The following is an 18355-nucleotide window of genomic DNA, read 5'->3' as shown; positions in this document are numbered from 1 at the left end:
TCCGAGAAAGTGTATGCTGCTGTTTTTCCTGGAAAGCCAGCAGCATACACTTTCTCCCCCACTTTTTGGGGATAAAAAAGTAGGTCTTATGTAATTAAAGTGTTCCAATTGGGGGGGGGAAACCAAAACTGTCTTGCGAGGCAAGGACCAGGACCCAAACATCGTCCTGCGAAAATTGCCCATAGGAACAATCATTTTGTAAAGCACAACATCTCTCAAAAAAAGTCATTGTCTAGCGAATTCCTTGTTTTGTGAGGCAATCATCTAGCGAGGCACCACTGTATATGAATGTCCCAAAAGCCATGGCAGATGCCTGTGCCAGGTCTGTTTCTTAAAGAAGAGTTACAAAAAAACTCTCCATGAATTATCTGATGGAGGGTTGCCACACTTCTATATACACTCTCTTCCTGGCCATATAGAAACCTAGCAGCCCTCTGTTTGATGACTTGGGAGACAGAATCCAATAAACGTCCATCTGGGTGAAATTTGAAACCTACATTTCTGACTTCTGTTTGCAGCCTTCTTTTTACAACTCACTCTTAAGAAGCATACCAGGCATGGATATTTGCCCTGACTTTTGGGGACTTTCAGCATTTTTTTTCTGGACTATCCACAATATACTGGTACACAGCCTGATGAAAATTGATATAGATCAAAAGCTAGCAATTTTTTTAGTGGTCTAATAAAGATATCACCTGTCCTTGCTTTTGTAAGGTGTATTCTAGAAACTGGTTCTAGCAATTCCTATCAAATTTTAGGCACTTTAATGAATGCTCACAGACTAATTTGATTACACCATAGTGATTTCAACATTTTTTTAAACTTGTACTAACCTAGCTTATTGGAAAATGAAAAGATAGAACTAATAGAGAATGATGATGAATTTTTATGCAAAAAGGATTATAAATATAGTTCAATGAAATAAGGAAATTTGGGAGGAGAATCACACATCAAATTCAGACAAAAATAGAACAAAACAATGAAACGAAAATGTTCTGGTTCCTTTAAGGCTGTTATATTTCAATGTGAACTTTCATACATCAAAAACATATTACTGGCTGGGCATATGGAGTAAGACATTCATTATATTTTCTAATTACGCTGTGTGACAGTTAATATTATGGCTAATGGCTCTACAGTCATTTACATAAGTGGTTAAGATTTTTCTATCATTATACTTTTGACATAATAGTACTTTTTGAAATGTTTTCGGTATAAATGAACTTGCTCAATAAGAGACAAGACGATTTGTGTCTGCTTAGTACAAAACTTATTTTACTGCCAAGAATGGGACAACATTTTATATAAAAATATTCAGAAGACCTTGGAAGCTTTTTTAACGTGCAATGCATTTATCTAGGTTTATACAACTAACAAATTTTTCCTTGCGGAGACATTTTGTGAGGTCTGCATGAATCATGGGATTTATGATCTTCTGAAGTCTACTTCCCAATAAGACATGAAGATCAAGTAATTTTTTGGTATCTTTAAACCTGATACTTGGGTCCCTTCAAGATCCGTAAAACTATGAATCTAGGCAAGAGGGTGTATTGATCTAAATGGGTTGGAACCCCAACCACAAAGATGGCAATACTGCAACATTTTACTGAATGTCCTACTTGTAAACATAGACAGCCTGCCCCAATATATATTCTCCCTAACAGACCCAATAGAAATATCCAGCATGGCAAATCCACGTACCGTACATGTAAATCAAGAATAGGCAATCTCAGTCAGCCTAGGGGCCAAATTCTTGCCCTCAGATTTTGCCATGGGCTGCAACTGGGCCTAGAGATGGTCAGACGCTTCCCAAGCATATCCTCTTGGTTTCTAGTTTTACAGTGATCTGGGGGGGGGGGGGGCGTATTCAGGGATGCCTCCAAGCCCCTGAAAGCTGTAGGGTTTTTTTAATCAAAAAAAGGAGGGAGATGCTCACTAGGGGCTTGCTTCTGGAGTACATAAGAACATAAGAAGAGCCCTGCTGGATCAGGCCAAGGACCCATCTAGTCCAGCTCCCTGTATCTCACAGTGGCCCCACCAGATGCCTCTGGGAGCACACAAGACAACTAGATCAGTGTCTCCCGATACCCCTCCTCTGCATCTGGCATTTTGAGCTACCTTCCTTCTAAGCCTGGAGATTGCACATCCCCATCATGGTTTGTAACCCGTGATGGGCTTTTCCTCCGGAAATCTGTCCAATCCCCTTTTAAAGGCATCTAGGTCATCTGCGATCACCACATCCTGTCGCAAGGAGTTCCACAGACTAACAACACGCCAAGTAAAGAAGTATTTTCTCTGGTCTGTTCTCACTCTCCCAGCACTCAATTGGAGTGGATGTCCCCTGATTCTGGTATTGTGTGAGGGGGAGGAAGCTTTCCTCTATCCACTTTATCCATCCCCTACATAATTTTATACATCTCAATCCTGTCCCGTTTCCCCCCCCCCCGGCATCTTTTCTCTAGACTAATGAGCCCCAAACATTGTAGCCTTTCGTCATAAAGGAGGTGCCCCAGCTCAGTCAACATTTTAGTCACTCTCTTTTGCATCTTTTCCAGTTCCACTATGTCTATTTTGATGTGCGGCGACCAGAACTGTGCACAATACTCCAGGTGTGGCCTTACCAGCATTTTGTACAACCACTGTTTTGTACAAAACACTGGTTGTTTTCGGGCCCACAAAGGTGATCCACAATCTGCATGATATCCATCCCCAATGCAAACAAAGCCTTAGCAAAAGAAGTATTTGGCAATTTAGAGTTCATACCAATTTGCAGACACATTCACAAACGTGGTCATATCTGACTAGGCTCAAATACTGGTCTTCTTGATTCAGGAGAGCATTCCCTAAAAGGCTAGAAACATACTGGATGAATCAGAATACCAGCCTCCAGCTAATTCTTTTGTACATACAAGTCTCACAGAAACATAAAGGAACTGCACAAATCCTTTTTTTGCAGGGCTTACAGAAAGATCTTCCTAAGGATCATGTCCTGAAAGAGAACAACCTTATGTTTCAAGTGGCCCAAGCTTCTAAAAAATTTGTGAACGAATGAATAGGCACCATATTGCCTTAGAATTTAACACCCCCTCCATGCCTGGATTTAGAAAGTTACACTCTTGGTCAAATGTTATTAAGCCACTGTAGTGTAATGGTTCAGAGATTCAGCTGTAAATCAAGAATGCCCTTGATACGAACGCCCTTCCCTGTTGTTGCTATTGTTTTTCTTCCAGTGACTCAAAATGGTACCTATGGCTTCCTCTTATCTCATAATGACTCTGTGTAAGAGGTCCATCTGAAAAGAGGGTGATCTGCCCTGGGTTACTTAGCCAAGGTTAACAGCTCAATGAAGGCTTGAACTTAGACTTCTTAAATTCCATTTTAATATCTGTTGGTGTTCTATATGCCATCAAGTTGGAACAAACCTATAAGGACCCTAATAAGGCTTTTCAGGTAAGTGAGATATTTAAAAAGTGGTTTTACCAGTTCTATACCCCCAATGAGTCTCCATGGTTGAGGGGGATTTGAACCCAGGCCTCCTGAGTCCTAGTCTGATCACTCTACCCACTACACCACACTAGGAATCCCATTCTAATATTAACACGATAACAATATGTCTACAAAATGCTATGAGCACTATACAGTTGTGTTCAAAATTATTCAGCCCCCACTGAAATTGAATGTTTTGGCCATTTTGACATTGATTTTGATCATTCAGTCATCTTGCTTACATTTACATGAAAGAGGCACTTGTAGGTCAGAGAAATATAACCTTAAGTTTATAATGAAATAACCACAAATGTCTTTTCTGTGCTCACATCATTATTAGTTTTTATTCAACCCCCAAGTGACATTCAATCTTAGTACTTAGTACAACATCCTTTTACAGTTATAACAGCTTTTAAACGTGAAGCATAGCTTGACACAAGTGTCTTGCAGCGATCTACGGGTATCTTCGCCCATTCTTCATGGGCAAAAGCCTCCAGTTCAGTCAAATTCTTAGGCTTGCGCACTGCAACTGCTTTCTTTAAGTCCCACCAGAGGTTCTCAATCGGATTTAAGTCTGGTGACTGCGATGGCCACTCCAAAATGTTCCAGCCTTTCCTCTGCAACCATGCTCTAGTGGACTTGGAGGTATGCTTGGGATCATTGTCCTGTTGAAAGGTCCAATGTCTCCCAAGCCTCAGGTGTGTGACGGACTGCATCACATTTTCATCCAATATCTCCTGGTACTGAAGAGAATTCATGGTACCTTGTACACGCTGAAGCTTCCCTGTACCTGCAGAAGCAAAACAGCCCCAAAGCATTATTGACCCTCCGCCATGCTTCACAGTAGGCAAGGTGTTCTTTTCATCATATGCCTTGTTCTTCCTCCTCCAAACATAGCGTTGATCCATGGGCCCAAACAGTTCTAATTTTGTTTCATCAGTCCACAGAACACTATCCCACAACTTTTGTGGTTTGCCCACATGACTTTTGGCATACTGCAGTCGACTCTTCTTATTCTTGGGAGACAGCAAGGGGGTGCGCCTGGGGGTTCTGGCATGGAGACCTTCATTACGCAGTGTGCGCCTTATTGTCTGAGCTGAAACTTCTATACCCACATCTGACAAATCTTTTTTCAGTTCCTCAGCAGTCACACGGGGACTTTTCACCACTCTACGCTTTAGGTAGCGCACAGCAGTCGAAGTCAGCATCTTCTTTCTTCCACGACCAGGTAGCATTTCAACAGTGCCCTTTGCCTTGAATTTGCAAATGATGCTTCCTATGGTGTCTCTTGGTATGTTTAACTTCTTTGCAATCTTCTTATAGCCATTGCCCTTCCTGTGAAGACAAATCACCTCTTCTCTTGTCTTCCTGGACCATTCTCTTGACTTCACCATGTTTGTAATCACACCAGTAAATGTCTAGAAGGAGCTGAGTATCACAGTCATTTTAAAGCTGCCTAATTGGTGCTTATTATGCTTGATTGGTGCTCCGTGACATCCACAGGTGTTTTCAATACCTGATCAAAAACACCTGAATGAATCTCTCTTCTTCAGAGTGGTAGTCTTTAAGGGGTTGAATAATTGTGGCAATGAAGAAACCACAAAAGAAACATTTACTACTGTATTACATAAACAATTGATGTTATTTTAGTTGCATTTGGTTCTTTAAAACGTCCTTGTAGGATTTCATTCTGAATACAATTCCAAATGTACACTATAGTCTCTAAACCCCTTTACAACATTGGGGGCTGAATAATTTTGAACACAACTGTAAATCCGATGCCCCTATAGCAAACACATACAGCATTGTAGCCTTTAAAGCAGTGGTCCCCAACCTTGGGCCTAAAGATGTTCTTGGACTTCAATTCCCAGAAATCCTGGACAGCGGAGGTGGTGGTGAAGGCTTCTGGGAGTTGCAGTCCAAGAACATCTGGAGGCCCAAGGTTGGAGACCACTCATTTAAAGAGTTCTGTACACATACTGAGCTGGTATGGATGAACGGAATGGGGCACCAGGTTGCCAATGACAGAAGCTGAATTAGAATTCTCCACTGTGCCTTCTGGGAGACGGGGCATCGAAGTAACTTGGTTCATGTGTGTGACCAATAAGATTATAAACCCTGCCATCTGTGTGGCCTTAGGCATGCTGCATCATGCCTGAGCGCCACCAGAAGGAGAGGGACTGATAAACCACTTCCAGGAACCTCACACCTAGAAAACTTTGGGAGGCTTGCCAGATGTTTCAACTAACTTGGTGTGACATAATAATGATTATATAAATGCTAGAGGGTGGTTGGTTTGATATGACATGCTGGCACCAGGTTGTTGTTAAAATCAACACTTCATTCGGTTATAAACAAATCACAGTGATTAACTGATCAGTGTGTTCAGTTCTTCTCATTTATTGCCATGTGCGCAATCCAAACTGTGCCATGTTACATTATTTATCGTGCTCTCCACAGACAACACCATTGAAGGACTTCACTGAATGCTGGATTCCTCTTCCTCCTTCTGCTCCGAGGGAAGCGACCGAGAGAAAATGCCAGATGAAGAAAGGGAAGCTAAACAATGTGTCAGCAGGATAGAAACCTCAAAGGTTTTTTGTTTTTTTCAATGGGGCACCATAGCCAAGGATCTCATTATTCTTCAGTGAAAACACTTGCATTTATTCCTAGCAATGTAGCTTAAGGCACATAATCAGAAATATATGCATTACATGAAAACAAACACTTGCGGAAGGAAGTCCTTATAATCTCAGTGGGGTAAAAGTAAAGGTTCCCCTTGACATTTAGTCCAATCATGTCTGACTCTAGGGCGCAGTGCTCATCCCCGTCTCCAAACTGTAGAGCCAGTGTTTGTCCAAAGACAGTTTCCATGGTCACGTGGCCAGTGCAACTAGCCACAGAACGCCATTACCTTCCCATCGTGGTGGTACCTATTTATCTACTCACATTTTTACATGCTTTTGAACTGCTAGGTTGGCAGGAGCCGGGACAAGCGACAGGAGCTCAATCCATTGCGTGGATTCGAGCTTATGACGGCTGGTCTTCTGACTTTGCAGCACAGACGCTTCTGCGGTTTAACCCACAGCGCCGCCACCTCCCCTAGTGGGGTATACTTCTAAGCAAGCCTCCTTGACTCAGCGATACTTAGGGTTTTATGGTGACCAGAAAGTTTTAATAACATTTATTCTTAGTTTCCCTGGTGCCACATCAATTATTTGTCCTAAACGCAGCTGTGTTCTTTTTGCTGATCTTCTTGGCCAATTTTTGTGGAGGGATATCCTGAATCTGTCAATCAATGCTACATTTATATCCTACCAAAAGGGTAGATTTGCAGTCACCAGAAATATATTTTGCTTTCATGGAGCTGGAAAGTTTATACAGCTGTGTATATACTTACAGCCTCTGTGTGAATAGGATGAACAGCAAAGAAGACAGCTGTGACGAAGGCCAGGCGGTTGTCTTTGAAAACAGCTTTGTCGCAAGTATACATCAGGACAAGCGTAACCAGGCAGTGCAGGACTACATTCACGGCATGGAAATAGAAGGGGTTCATCCCAGCCAACAATATATTCAGCCTGCAAAAATACAAAACCATTCTGGTTAAGAGAGAATCAACAATAAAAATAGGGTTTAAGGGAGGACAGGCTATCAACCAGTACATATTCAAGACAGTTTTAGATAAGGTGTCAGAAGTCAGTGTTTACAAAGCTTTAGGAGAAAGGCATCTGGTCTCAATTTTCCTACAAACATAACCAAATTGTGTCCTTCAGAACTATAAATGAATGACAGACATTTGTGTGCTGAAATTCACATTTCTTAGAATGTTGGCATTCATCTGTAGCAAAGTATGCACAAATACAATTGCTGTAAGGAATAGTGTGCACAAAAATATATCTCATCTCATACTAGGAAAAATGTATTCAACCTGCAAATGTTAGAGGAAATGTAGATAAAACTGCATTGCAAGGTTGCTCAGGCTCTTTTGTGGCTTGTTCTGCCACATTCACAAGCTGATGGGAACAAAGGCTAACAATCTTGTGTGGTACGTGTCCTGTGCCATGATTCACATCGGACTTACAATGACCCTACCAGCATTTTCAAAGGACTGAGGAGTGGTTTTAATGGTGCCAGATGGCTGGATAGCTCAGGTATCCAGATGTGAATCCAGAGGTTGGGGGTTTGACTGTCACTGTGTATCTTGTGAATAGACACCGCTACATTCCTGTGCAACCCTGGGCAAGCTGCAGTTTCAGAAGAAGAGAATAGTAAATCACTTCTGAGTATTATCTACTTGGAAAGCCCTGAAAAGTTGTAAGTCAGAATTGACTTGTGGGCACATGATTATTATTATATTTATTACTGTTATCCATCAGTACTTTTACATGGCCAGGCAGAGATTTGAACACCAATCGCCTGAGTCCTAGCACATTTCTCCAGCCACCACCACACCACAGTACCTTATAGCCACAGAAAGGAGAAATTTAGGGAACAAGCATTCATCAATTTATCTATCCCAATTTACATTTCCACAAACATTTTATTGCCTTATCATATATGCTAGCAAGCATCTGAAGCTGTCTTAGGTTGGGTCAGATCACCAGTCTTTCCTAGTCAAACATTGCCTGTTCTGATTCACAACAACCTTCGAGGGCTCCAGGCAATGGTTGCTTTCCCAACCAAGAGATGTTTATACTCGGAGATGCTGTGACCCAAACCTGAGATAATCTGCAGGCAAAGAACACACACCACTCAGCCAGCATGGCCCTTTCTCGTAAGAGTCATACCCGCAAAACATCAGCTTGAAACAGAAGAAAAGCCTATTTTTTTTTCAGGTTCGCCAAGCTTCCCTCCCAGCTGCTTTGAGGCCATTCTAGTTCACTGCCAGATAAAAAGGGAAGCAGCTATGTAGAAGTAACTTCAGGACACAAGCGTTATTCTAGCTGCCTACTTCCAAATGGAAATGTAATTCTTAGCCTGGCATCTTACTGCATTATTAATGTCACATATTTTATGCGGACTCCAGGAAGATCTCCTAAAAGTGGCCGTGGCAGCAAAAGCAATGGGGAAGAAGTCATTAGGAAAAGATAAAATGTAGAGATCGGCTCAAACAGCCAAACTGGCAGTTTGTGCCAGTTCATCATTCAGCCAAACAGGTGTCCGGTGCTTCTCAGCCCTGCCTCCTCCAGCAGGCACCAACTCAGAAGCAGTGCCCTGACTTTTCTACCCCGCCTCCTCTGGGTGCCTGGCAGAGAAGGCACGGCTGGGAAGCACCAAACAACTGGTCAGCCAAAGCAGTGGTACTGAACCTTGGGTTACTCAGGTGTTTTCGGACTGCAACTCCCAGAAGCCTTCACCACCAACTATGCTGGCTGGGGTTTCTGGGAGTTGCAGTTCAAAAACACCTGACTAACCCAAGGTTAAGAACCACTGAGCCAAAGGACAAACCAGCACAAACTGCCTATTAAGATGATCTTATGCAGGAAGCAGTTGACCCCAGGTACACAGTGTGACAACCCCAGACCTACTGGAGTATGTCACCCTTTCACTAAGCTGCCACCAACCATTCCCTGTAAGGAGTCACACAGACCAGGAATGGATTTTTAACAAATAAAGGAATAAGGTTTATTTAAATAACACACAGGGAAAATAAAATGATCAAGTGAATAAGATACAGTAACGTGGCTTAGTCTCAATCATACATACACCAGTTTGGTTCACACAGAACACCTTTAAATAAAGCACAGACCCTGAACCTATCAGTTCTGGCTACCCATAAAGACACCTGAACCTATCAGGTAGGTACTGACTGACACACAGTAGTACCCTGTCTGACACACAGACTCCCACACCAGCTTCTTCTTCCCAGCTTCTCCTCCAGCTTCTTCCTTCTCCACACACGCTCCACATATATATACAGTACAGCCCCTCCTCCTGATGTCCTGCCTTCCACTCCCCATAGGATGGAACTTTCCCTCCAACCCATGACAGACAGGTAACATCAGTGCTGTATGTAACACACAGAACCCCAAAATCAGGAAAGCTGGAAGAACTGCCAGAGATCCACTAGATTGCACAGTATGTATGTAATTGCTAAGATGTGAAACAAAAGCAAAAATGCATTTTCTATCTGTAGTAAAAAGCAATGCTTCCTTAAATGGCAGTGACATTTAAGTTCCTCCACATACATAATTTTTTTAATGCTGCAATCACGACATAATACCAATTGAGCACATACCACAAACACTGGTTAATAAATGGTTGGGCATCTGCTACCCTTGATTAAAAGCTCTGCAATACCTATTAAGCTTCCTAGAAAATCGGGGGGAGGGGCGGGAGCAACGAACACCTGACTTCCCTCAATCCAGCACCAGCAGAAACACTGAACTACAATTCACATCACCCTGCAGCAGGACCACTGGTTACAGATGAAGGATGTTGTAGTCTAACATGTCTGAAGGGTACCAGATTGCTGAAGACTGAATTAAAAGATACATCTCTGAGACCTGAGTGTCAGAGCCTGTTCAACCTTCTCTCACTGAATGAAGTATTTTGTGGGGGTGGGAGGTTGGGAGTTAGGTGCAAGTAAATGAGAGATTTGGGCTAGGATTCTCATTCTTTAGCAGCCACACAAAGTTCATCCTCCCGTATCTGTCCACTAGAGTTCTAACAGCAGCATCTTGTTCACTCCAGTTGTCTGGACATGGGATGGGAGCAGCAAAAAAGACCACAACTGGAAAGGTGGAGGAAAGTCCAACTTTCTTTCACACCATCTAAGTATTTCAAGGAAAACAAGATCCACTGGTTGCGATCTGCCAACTGAAATATACAGACTGCCATTAAAGATTTATCTGCAGGTCTGGTTTACTGTTTCTAGCTACTCCAGTGGCTTCAGATTCACTCTACTTCTAATATACAAGAAAATAAATTTGCTGAACGGAAACTTTACTTCAGTCCCAAATTAAGGTCCCAAGTGGGGAAAATTGAGAACAGTGCCTGAGGGGTTCTCCCCCACCTACCTACCTCCCAGCAATTTCTTCCCAACTCAACTGAGGCTGGGGCTATAGTCTATTAGCTCTTGAGAACGGCCATCAGGTCTCTTCTGAGTCCCTTCACCCAATTATGCCATTTCAAAAAAAAAAAAAAAAAAAAGAATCCTGGGAAACTGACACACACACCCCATGAATTGTTGAGATGCAATACCGAGCCTTCACAGAATCAACCAGCCTCTCCTTACAGCAATGAGATGCTGGCACAGTGCCACAATAAAATAGGTGTACACACCCACCGGCCCAAGGCTAGCCTTCTGCTTGGTTCACTTTATGATTAAAAGACCTCTGCTGTAAGATGCTTTGGCTTCTTCTATATCTTCCTCAACCCTCATCTAATGAATCTCAGATATAGCTTCAAAAAAAGAACAAAGGGAGAAATGACTTAAGAGACAATAGTTTGCCAATTTTGCAAACCAAGATCCAATTTCATTGCCCTTGTCTACGAGTTGGAAAAGACAGGATCTTTGCTTGCAAAAACAAGTTCAAAAGAGAGAAAATGTAATCCCAGACATTAAGCTGCCTAATAGGCAAATTGCATGCAATTATACTAATGTGCAGTTCAAAGCTTATTGCTCCAAACCATATGCATCCCCTTCTCTTGAGTATTCAAAGGATATAACTGATTTCTCATTCCCATCTTCCTCAGATTCCCTTCATGACCTGCTGGCCAAGCCTGTGTTGATGGAAAAGACAAATCAAATGGTGGAAAAATGTGCAGTCTGGTAAAGAAGCTGCTTAGGATAAGCTGCCAATGGGAAAAAAAAACTGCCATTCTGATCCAGCAGATGCAGAAGAGAAGAGAAAACAGTCTAAAAAGGGATGAACAATAAATGCTGGCTGGTATGATACGTATCTTCTGTAGAACAGGGCAATTGGAAAAATCACTTTTCTGAAACACAGCTTCAGTTTCCATCAAGTTTGGCACCAGAGCAACCAATTGTGACCTGTTCCAAAACTACAACTGTGACCGGCTGCTCTGCCAAAAGGTTGAACAAGTCAACCTGCTACACCTGGTCCAGAGTCCGCAGGAAGGCCTGGCTCTCTCTTTTGCCTTTTCTTTTTTCTTTCTTTTTTTAAGTCTATGAGTCTTATAAAAGGAGAGAGACAAATTGACAGGTTCAGACAGACAACATGCTCTTAAAGAAAGCAACAACAGAAGTTCATGGGCTCTAATAGAGATGCGGACAAATATAAAAACGGATTGCTTTTTCTGACGAATATAGGTGATTCGTTAAATATATGTCAATCCGTATTTGTGGGTTCCAGGGACCCCCACAAATGCGAAGGGACAAATATTTACCAGTTGTATTTGTCCTTCGTATTTTATTTTTTTTAAAAAAACGCCATGCTGCCTATTGGCCACCCATCAGCTGAGCAGCAGAAAGGCAGCCACCCAATACCATACCTTTCCCTATCTTAGGCCCCACGCCACTCCATCTACATCCTCTTACCTTAATTGCTGCTGCCGAGGTCTTCTGGCCTCAGAGCAACACATGTAAAAATGGAGACATTGCCCTTTGTAAAGGTGGCGGATGCAGCTTCATTTAGGGTAGGGAAGCTGCAGCTACCATCTTTGCAAAGGGCAGTCTGGATTCCCTTCGCCTGGCTTGAGAATCCAGGCTGCCCTTTGCAAAGATAGCAGCTGCAACTTCCCTACCCTAAATGAAGCCACAGCCGCCATCTCTGCAAAGGGCAGCCAGTCTCCCTTTTTACACGCTGTGGCTGCGAAGGCCTGATGGAGACCTCAGCAGCAGCTATTAAGGTAAGGGGCTGTCAGAGGAGTGGGGTGGGGGCTAAGATAGGAAAAGGAAGGGGGTGTGGGGGTAGGCTGTTGGGTGGCTGGCTATGTGTGGGGGTGGCTGCCTATCAGCTTCTGATCAGCTGATCAGCAGCCGGTAGGCAGAATGGGCTTCTGTGCCATGTGGTAAACTCTCCTGGGGGGACTCAATTTGTGGGTAAATAACTCGGATGCCCAATATCCAATCTTCACCAAAATTAGCAGGTGTGTTGGGGAAAGACATAGGAAGCTCCATTGTGATTTTGGAGTCTCTACGTACCTGGGGGGGAGCTTTCCTGGGGGGTCCTCCTTGTGACTATATAACGCAGGGGTCCGTGATCCAATGTTCACCAAACTTTCAGGAGGTGTAGAATACTGTCTGAGGAAGCCTCCATGCAAATTTCATATCTCTAGGTGCTTAGGGGCAGTTTTAAAGTGATTTAAAGTGCAGATGAATCGACGGACCCATCAATTTGTCAAAGAATATTCATGTATTCGTTGAGCCGTTAACCTTGATGAATAACAGATCAAAGCGGATCGCAATTTTTTATATTTGTCCCCATCTCTAGTCTCTAAATGAAATCTACTTCCAAGCAAAAATACTGCCCTGTTCATGCTTCTGAAGTCCATTCTCTGTATGACCATACTGGTGGTGGATAGGACAACATGGGTTAGGATCGGCCTGCAAAATAATCAAGCGTTGTTATGAAGGGTGTGTGTGCAGAGGCATGTTTGATAGCTCTGCACTGTAGTCCAGTGACATTTGGCTCCTAACTCTAGTAGCTAATGTTACATTAACAGCACAATCTTGTACAATATCATGTGCCATCAAGTCGATTATAATTTATGCTAACACTTTCCAGGATTTTCAATAGGAGAGATTTGATTTAAATCAATTGATTTGATCATGTTTTATTTTTTTAAAAAAATCAGATTGATTTTTTTAAAATTTAAATCAAGATTTAAATCAATTTGATTTTTAAAAAATCATTTTTATCCACCCTGCTTTTTTACGACAGAGAATATACAGAACTGGTTTATCATTCTCGTTTTTCTGGGGGCACCCTGGGGCTACTGAGAAATAACCTGTAGTGGGATTTATTCTCAGATTAAGCGGACACTAGCATAACGCCTGAATGTCACAATCTTTTAGGTACTCTATGGGGCTCTATGTTTTTACATAATGGTCTCCTGACACTCAGCTTTTTGCTCATCTTTATGTGTAGAACACAAAGCAGTTGTATACTCCTGAGTCTGTTATATGTTATTGGACTGTAACGTCTATTACCCCAGTCAGTACAGTCAATGATGAAGGGGGTGGAGTGGGACTTGTTCCCCATCCCTTGACTATTGGCGGTAGCTCCCAAATGGCTAAAACTTAGTTTAGCAACAGATCAACAGGGTTGTCTGTGTGGACTTGTAATGTCCCTATAAAAAAGGAAAGGGTGCAAAACAGTCACGTTTTAAGATGTTTAAGAGGTACAGTATCATAAAATATAATGGGAGAGTATATATTATAGGCATCACTTAGTAATTTTGCCCTAAACCTTCTCTCTCTGTCTCTCGCTGTTTTCTTGACAGAGAGCAATTTAAGCCTAATACTTCCCAAGCATAACTTTCGAGAGAAAGATGCATTTGCAGAAATGAGAGATCTGTTTTCCGACTGCAGCTTCCAGAATCCAAAAATAAAAATCTCAAATAGTTCCTGTTCCTAAGTACCAGGTTCATTTCGTACCAGCCATTTCTCATCTCAGGATACTGGGCCTGTTGCACAATTGCAATTAAGATTAACTACGGAAAAACTGTGCTCCCTAGTCACGCTGGCCAAGTGACAACGGAAAACTGTCTTTGGACAGGCGCTGGCTCTATGGCTTGAAAAGCGGGATGAGCGCCACCCGCTAAAGTCAGACACGACTGGACTGAAAATGTCAAGGGGAACCTTTACCTTCATGGAAAAACTGTAACCTGAGGAAGGTCATAATAAGTACCATCCCAATCATCTGACATTGCTCCCAATGACCCCCACACTCCCTAAAAAATACACACCTCTCCACACCTTCCTCTCCCCCCCCCCCCCGTGCTTCCTGGCCAAAAAAACACAAATGTATGGGGCTTCCTCCTTCATTAAGTGGGCTCAGAGTGCACTCAAATGTCCATGAGATTCAGAGGACAACTTCCATTCTAATGACATGTGAGAGCTGTCATCATGCCCTGACTTATCATCAGAAAGTTATTGCTGCTTCTGCAGCCCCTCTCCTTCCATGGTGAGAAAGTTCCCCTGGGAACAGATTATCAGCATGTGAATGAGTTGCGGGAAGGTCAATGAATCCTGTGAAAGAGAAGGCAATCTCCTCTTCCTTCGCACACCCTCAGTCCCCTTCCAACACTACTGTGGCGTTTGGGAGCTTATTTATTTATTTAAACTGCAGAAGGCAGAAACCTGTACAAACGCTGCATTACATTATTGTGATTGCAGGTGTTAATGTTCCAAAGGTGGAGTTTTTTCATAGTTTTTTTTTTAAAGCACAACACAGAAGCCTCCCCCCTGCACTTGTGTACTGTGTATCCTTTTAAAACAAACACACCAGCAAACATTTTTTTTTGTAAAAGGTGAAAAATGTATACGATCTGAAGAGAAACCAGAGTATAATCAGCAAATGTTTTTGGCAGTACCAGGAAGTTCTGACAGGATGCCAAAAATAGAGAACCAATCTGGTGCCTTTAAAACAGAAATTGCAACGCAGTGTAAGGAAGAGGGAGCCATTACATCCAGGCTTCCTTCTCTTTCTGCCAACAAGCTGAATAAATGGTTGGTTCCCTAGACGGGGGGGGGGGGGGGGGAGAACCACCCAGGGAATCAGGAAGGGAAGCATCAATTCCCTCCCTTGCTCACATGCATACACACACTTGTCTGTGCATCCTTGGCATTGGCATCAATGACTGCCAACTCTCTGCTTGCATTTCCAACCCAGCTGAGCTCTCTGACCGAGGTCAACAGCTAGAGCTGGATTTGATAGAGAATTCCAGCCCTCCTGGACTACATCTCCCATTATCCTTCACCATTGGCCATAAGGATTAAGGCTGCTGGGAACTGCAATCCAACCCAACCATGAGTTAGACAATCAATCAATGTGTGCTGCCCCCTCCCTGAGCTTTGATGCTGTGAACGGTGCCCAACATCCTTTGACCATGGAACACAGCTGGCACCCAGTCCAGGCTCCAGTCTTAACTTTTCTTTTTCACCGTTCTAACATAGGTCAATTACCATTTTAATTTAACACAGTGCCCCCCGCCCCAGTATTGTTGAAAACATAAAGAGCAACAAAGGACCAAACAACCCATCACTGCTCAGAACATACAAGTCACCAAAAGGCGTGGGGGGACATCCTGTATGGACATGGTGTAGATCTAGTTTGCATTGGGAGTTTTACTTACAATCTTGCATATTATCTGTAGTTTGTTTGACTGGGAGGAACTTTTCTAAGTCGGGGTGATTATCTATCCAGTACTAACCAATAATTCCTACCAGTCTTTGAATTCAAAGAGATCCTTGCCTCTTTGCTGAGTGTTCTTTTCTCCTTCCTTTCCTCTATTGGTGGCAGTTTTTTGTTTGCTGTTGATCTGTTTGGTTGGTTGGCCAAAGAAAACAAGACTATAATTTCAAGTTAATGTAAGTAAAGTTTTTTTTAAAATCTTTGCTACTACAAATGGGAGTCACTGAGAGTTTACGCCTCAGTTTATGAGAAAGGGGAAGATTTTGGGGAACTTGTACCCATTCTCTTCCATGAATCTCCATACTTTTACTGTATAGCAAAAGGGAATTTTACCAGAAATTCAAACTCTGCAACAGTTTGATGTACCAATTATTGTGTCAACTAGTACCACTGAACTGCAAAAAATGGACAAGGGTCAAAATTATGGTGGAGCAGCAGCTCTTTTTCCAAGGCCTCAAGTGGAGTTTTCTCTCCCCATCTACTACCTCACCTGTTCAGCTAAAAGTGCAAAGCCTGAAGCCTTCTGCATGCCGAGTGGCTTTTCCCACCATAGTGTCGTCCAGGTACGTTGGGCTACAACTCTCAGAATCCTGCATGCAGGCTCACTTTTCCCCTGATAAGATCTCGGCACATGCACAGAGAGCACAAAGGAGCATCAAGCTCTGGGTCAACAGGCAAAATTTGCTAAACACACTTGCCTGACTTTGAAGTGCAGATGAACCAAGAAGCAAACCAGGGGAACTCAAAACAATGTCCAGCTGAAGCCCAAGTCAATCAAGGAACCATTCCACCTTCTGAAAGATGAAGCTGCAAGCTACCTCAAGGGAGAGATAACACTGGGAATCTGCCAGATGAGCAGAAATCTGTGTTGAAAAACAGCTGCATCTTTTGGCAGAGTCACAAGGCCATGGTGCTGGAGGCCTCCCCCCCCCCGTCAGTTACAGTTGAGTGGTGACTGGGGAGGGAAGAGCCCATGCTTTGAATGTAGCAGGTACCCGGTTGCATGCCCACCATCTCCTGATATGCCAAGAAAAGAACCTCTTGTAGGCAAATGATCTGACTGCAGGTAAAGCAGGTTCTTATGTCCCTGTATTCCAGTAGGTATCGCTCCTCAACTGCCCCCCCCTTTCAAAACCCTATTCCCTGAAAGCATCCATCTACTGCTGTCAGAAGTAACGCAAGGCAGGCAACACACAGAAGAGACATAAGACTGCTGCAGCGCAGAGCCACTGAGAAGACCCCTCCTGACGCTGTCACCCAAGCGGTATTCAACAAAAGCCTTAAGGAATGCAGCTGTGTCACACGCCCAGTGGCGATCTGGAATGCAGGAAGCGGAAAATGGGGAGCAGACCAAGGTAACTATGAGATATAGTCCCAATGGACAGGAAAGTGAGAGAGAACAATCCACTTGAAATAAAGTTTATTACAAAGTGCAAAATGTCTTCAAGGTGACAAACAACACAGTTAATAGTTCCATTCCACAAAGCCAGAAGCAGAAGGGGTACACGCTCTCTCGCACTCTCACTCCCTCACTCTGTCAGCTCCTCCCTCCCTCTCTTCCATTCCATGTTGCACCTTCTGCAGGTAGGAACCCAACCCCTCCTTCTGCTCTACCCACACATAAGGGTGAGGGAGACACCAGAGGCCTCCTGGATACCAAACAGCCACACCACGGAGATCACATATAGGAAGTACCAGACAGAAGAGAGTGGCCACTGTGATCCCGGCACAAAGAGGGGGAAATAAAAGACACACTGATGTGTGTCACTAGCTTAGATCTTTTATTCATTCATTCATTCATTCATTCATTCATTTATTTATTTATTTATTTATTTATTTATTTATTTTATATGCCGCCCACTCTACCCAAAGGTCTCTGGGTGGCTTACAACAATTAAAATTCAGTTAAGATACAATAAAAGATAAAATGATTAAAATACAATTAAAATTGCCATCAGGACCCACAGTTGATGTTATTTCAATTAAAAGCCTTCTGGAACAGGAAAGTTTTGACCTGGTGCCGAAATGTTATCAATGTTGGCGCCAGAGGAATTTCAGTCGGGAGGGCGTTCCATAGTCTGGGGGCAGCTGCCGAAAAGGCCCTTTGCCTACAAGCCATCCTTCTTACCTCCTTGAGGGATGGCTCTTTCAAAAGGGCCCCCTGGCTAGATCTTAACTGCTGGGTAGGCTCATATGGAAGGAGGCGGTCCTTCAAGTATCCAGGGTCCAAGCTGGATGTTGATGGAGATCCATCAAGGGGCCAAGGCTGTCCCAAGAAATATTGCTACCGGAGAGAGAGAGAATAAGACGGCACTTTCTCCATCCTCCCCATATAGGATCTGAATGAACAACTGGCCAGGAAGCAGAAACTTCCTTCCACGCAGGTGGCCAATTTGGCTTGTGGCAACTTTCAGTTTATATCCCATTCTTCTGAAGGATACAGAAGCATATCAGGCAAAAACAAATACTTTGTGGCACCTTAAAGACTAAGTGCCATATTTTAATGTGAGCTTTTGTAGACAAGTCCACGTCCTCAGACTCCCCAG

The 18355-nt window shown here is 43.1% G+C and overlaps 1 protein-coding gene across 3 annotated transcripts in view; it reads right to left on the bottom strand.

The window, feature by feature from the left end:
* Window positions 1-18355, bottom strand: part of TMTC1 (transmembrane O-mannosyltransferase targeting cadherins 1) — a 210272-nt gene that overhangs the window by 183327 nt on the left and 8590 nt on the right. For all 3 annotated transcript variants that reach the window (XM_078376280.1, XM_072999904.2, XM_078376279.1), the window contains exon 2: window positions 6887-7064. In XM_078376280.1, coding sequence (XP_078232406.1) covers window positions 6887-7042 — 156 coding nt within the window. In that variant the 5' untranslated portion in view covers window positions 7043-7064. The remainder of the gene's footprint in view (window positions 1-6886; window positions 7065-18355) is intronic.

This window comes from Pogona vitticeps, chromosome 5 (assembly GCF_051106095.1).
Source record: "Pogona vitticeps strain Pit_001003342236 chromosome 5, PviZW2.1, whole genome shotgun sequence".
Lineage (NCBI taxonomy): Eukaryota > Metazoa > Chordata > Lepidosauria > Squamata > Agamidae > Pogona > Pogona vitticeps.
This window is presented reverse-complemented; position numbering and strand designations above follow the sequence as displayed.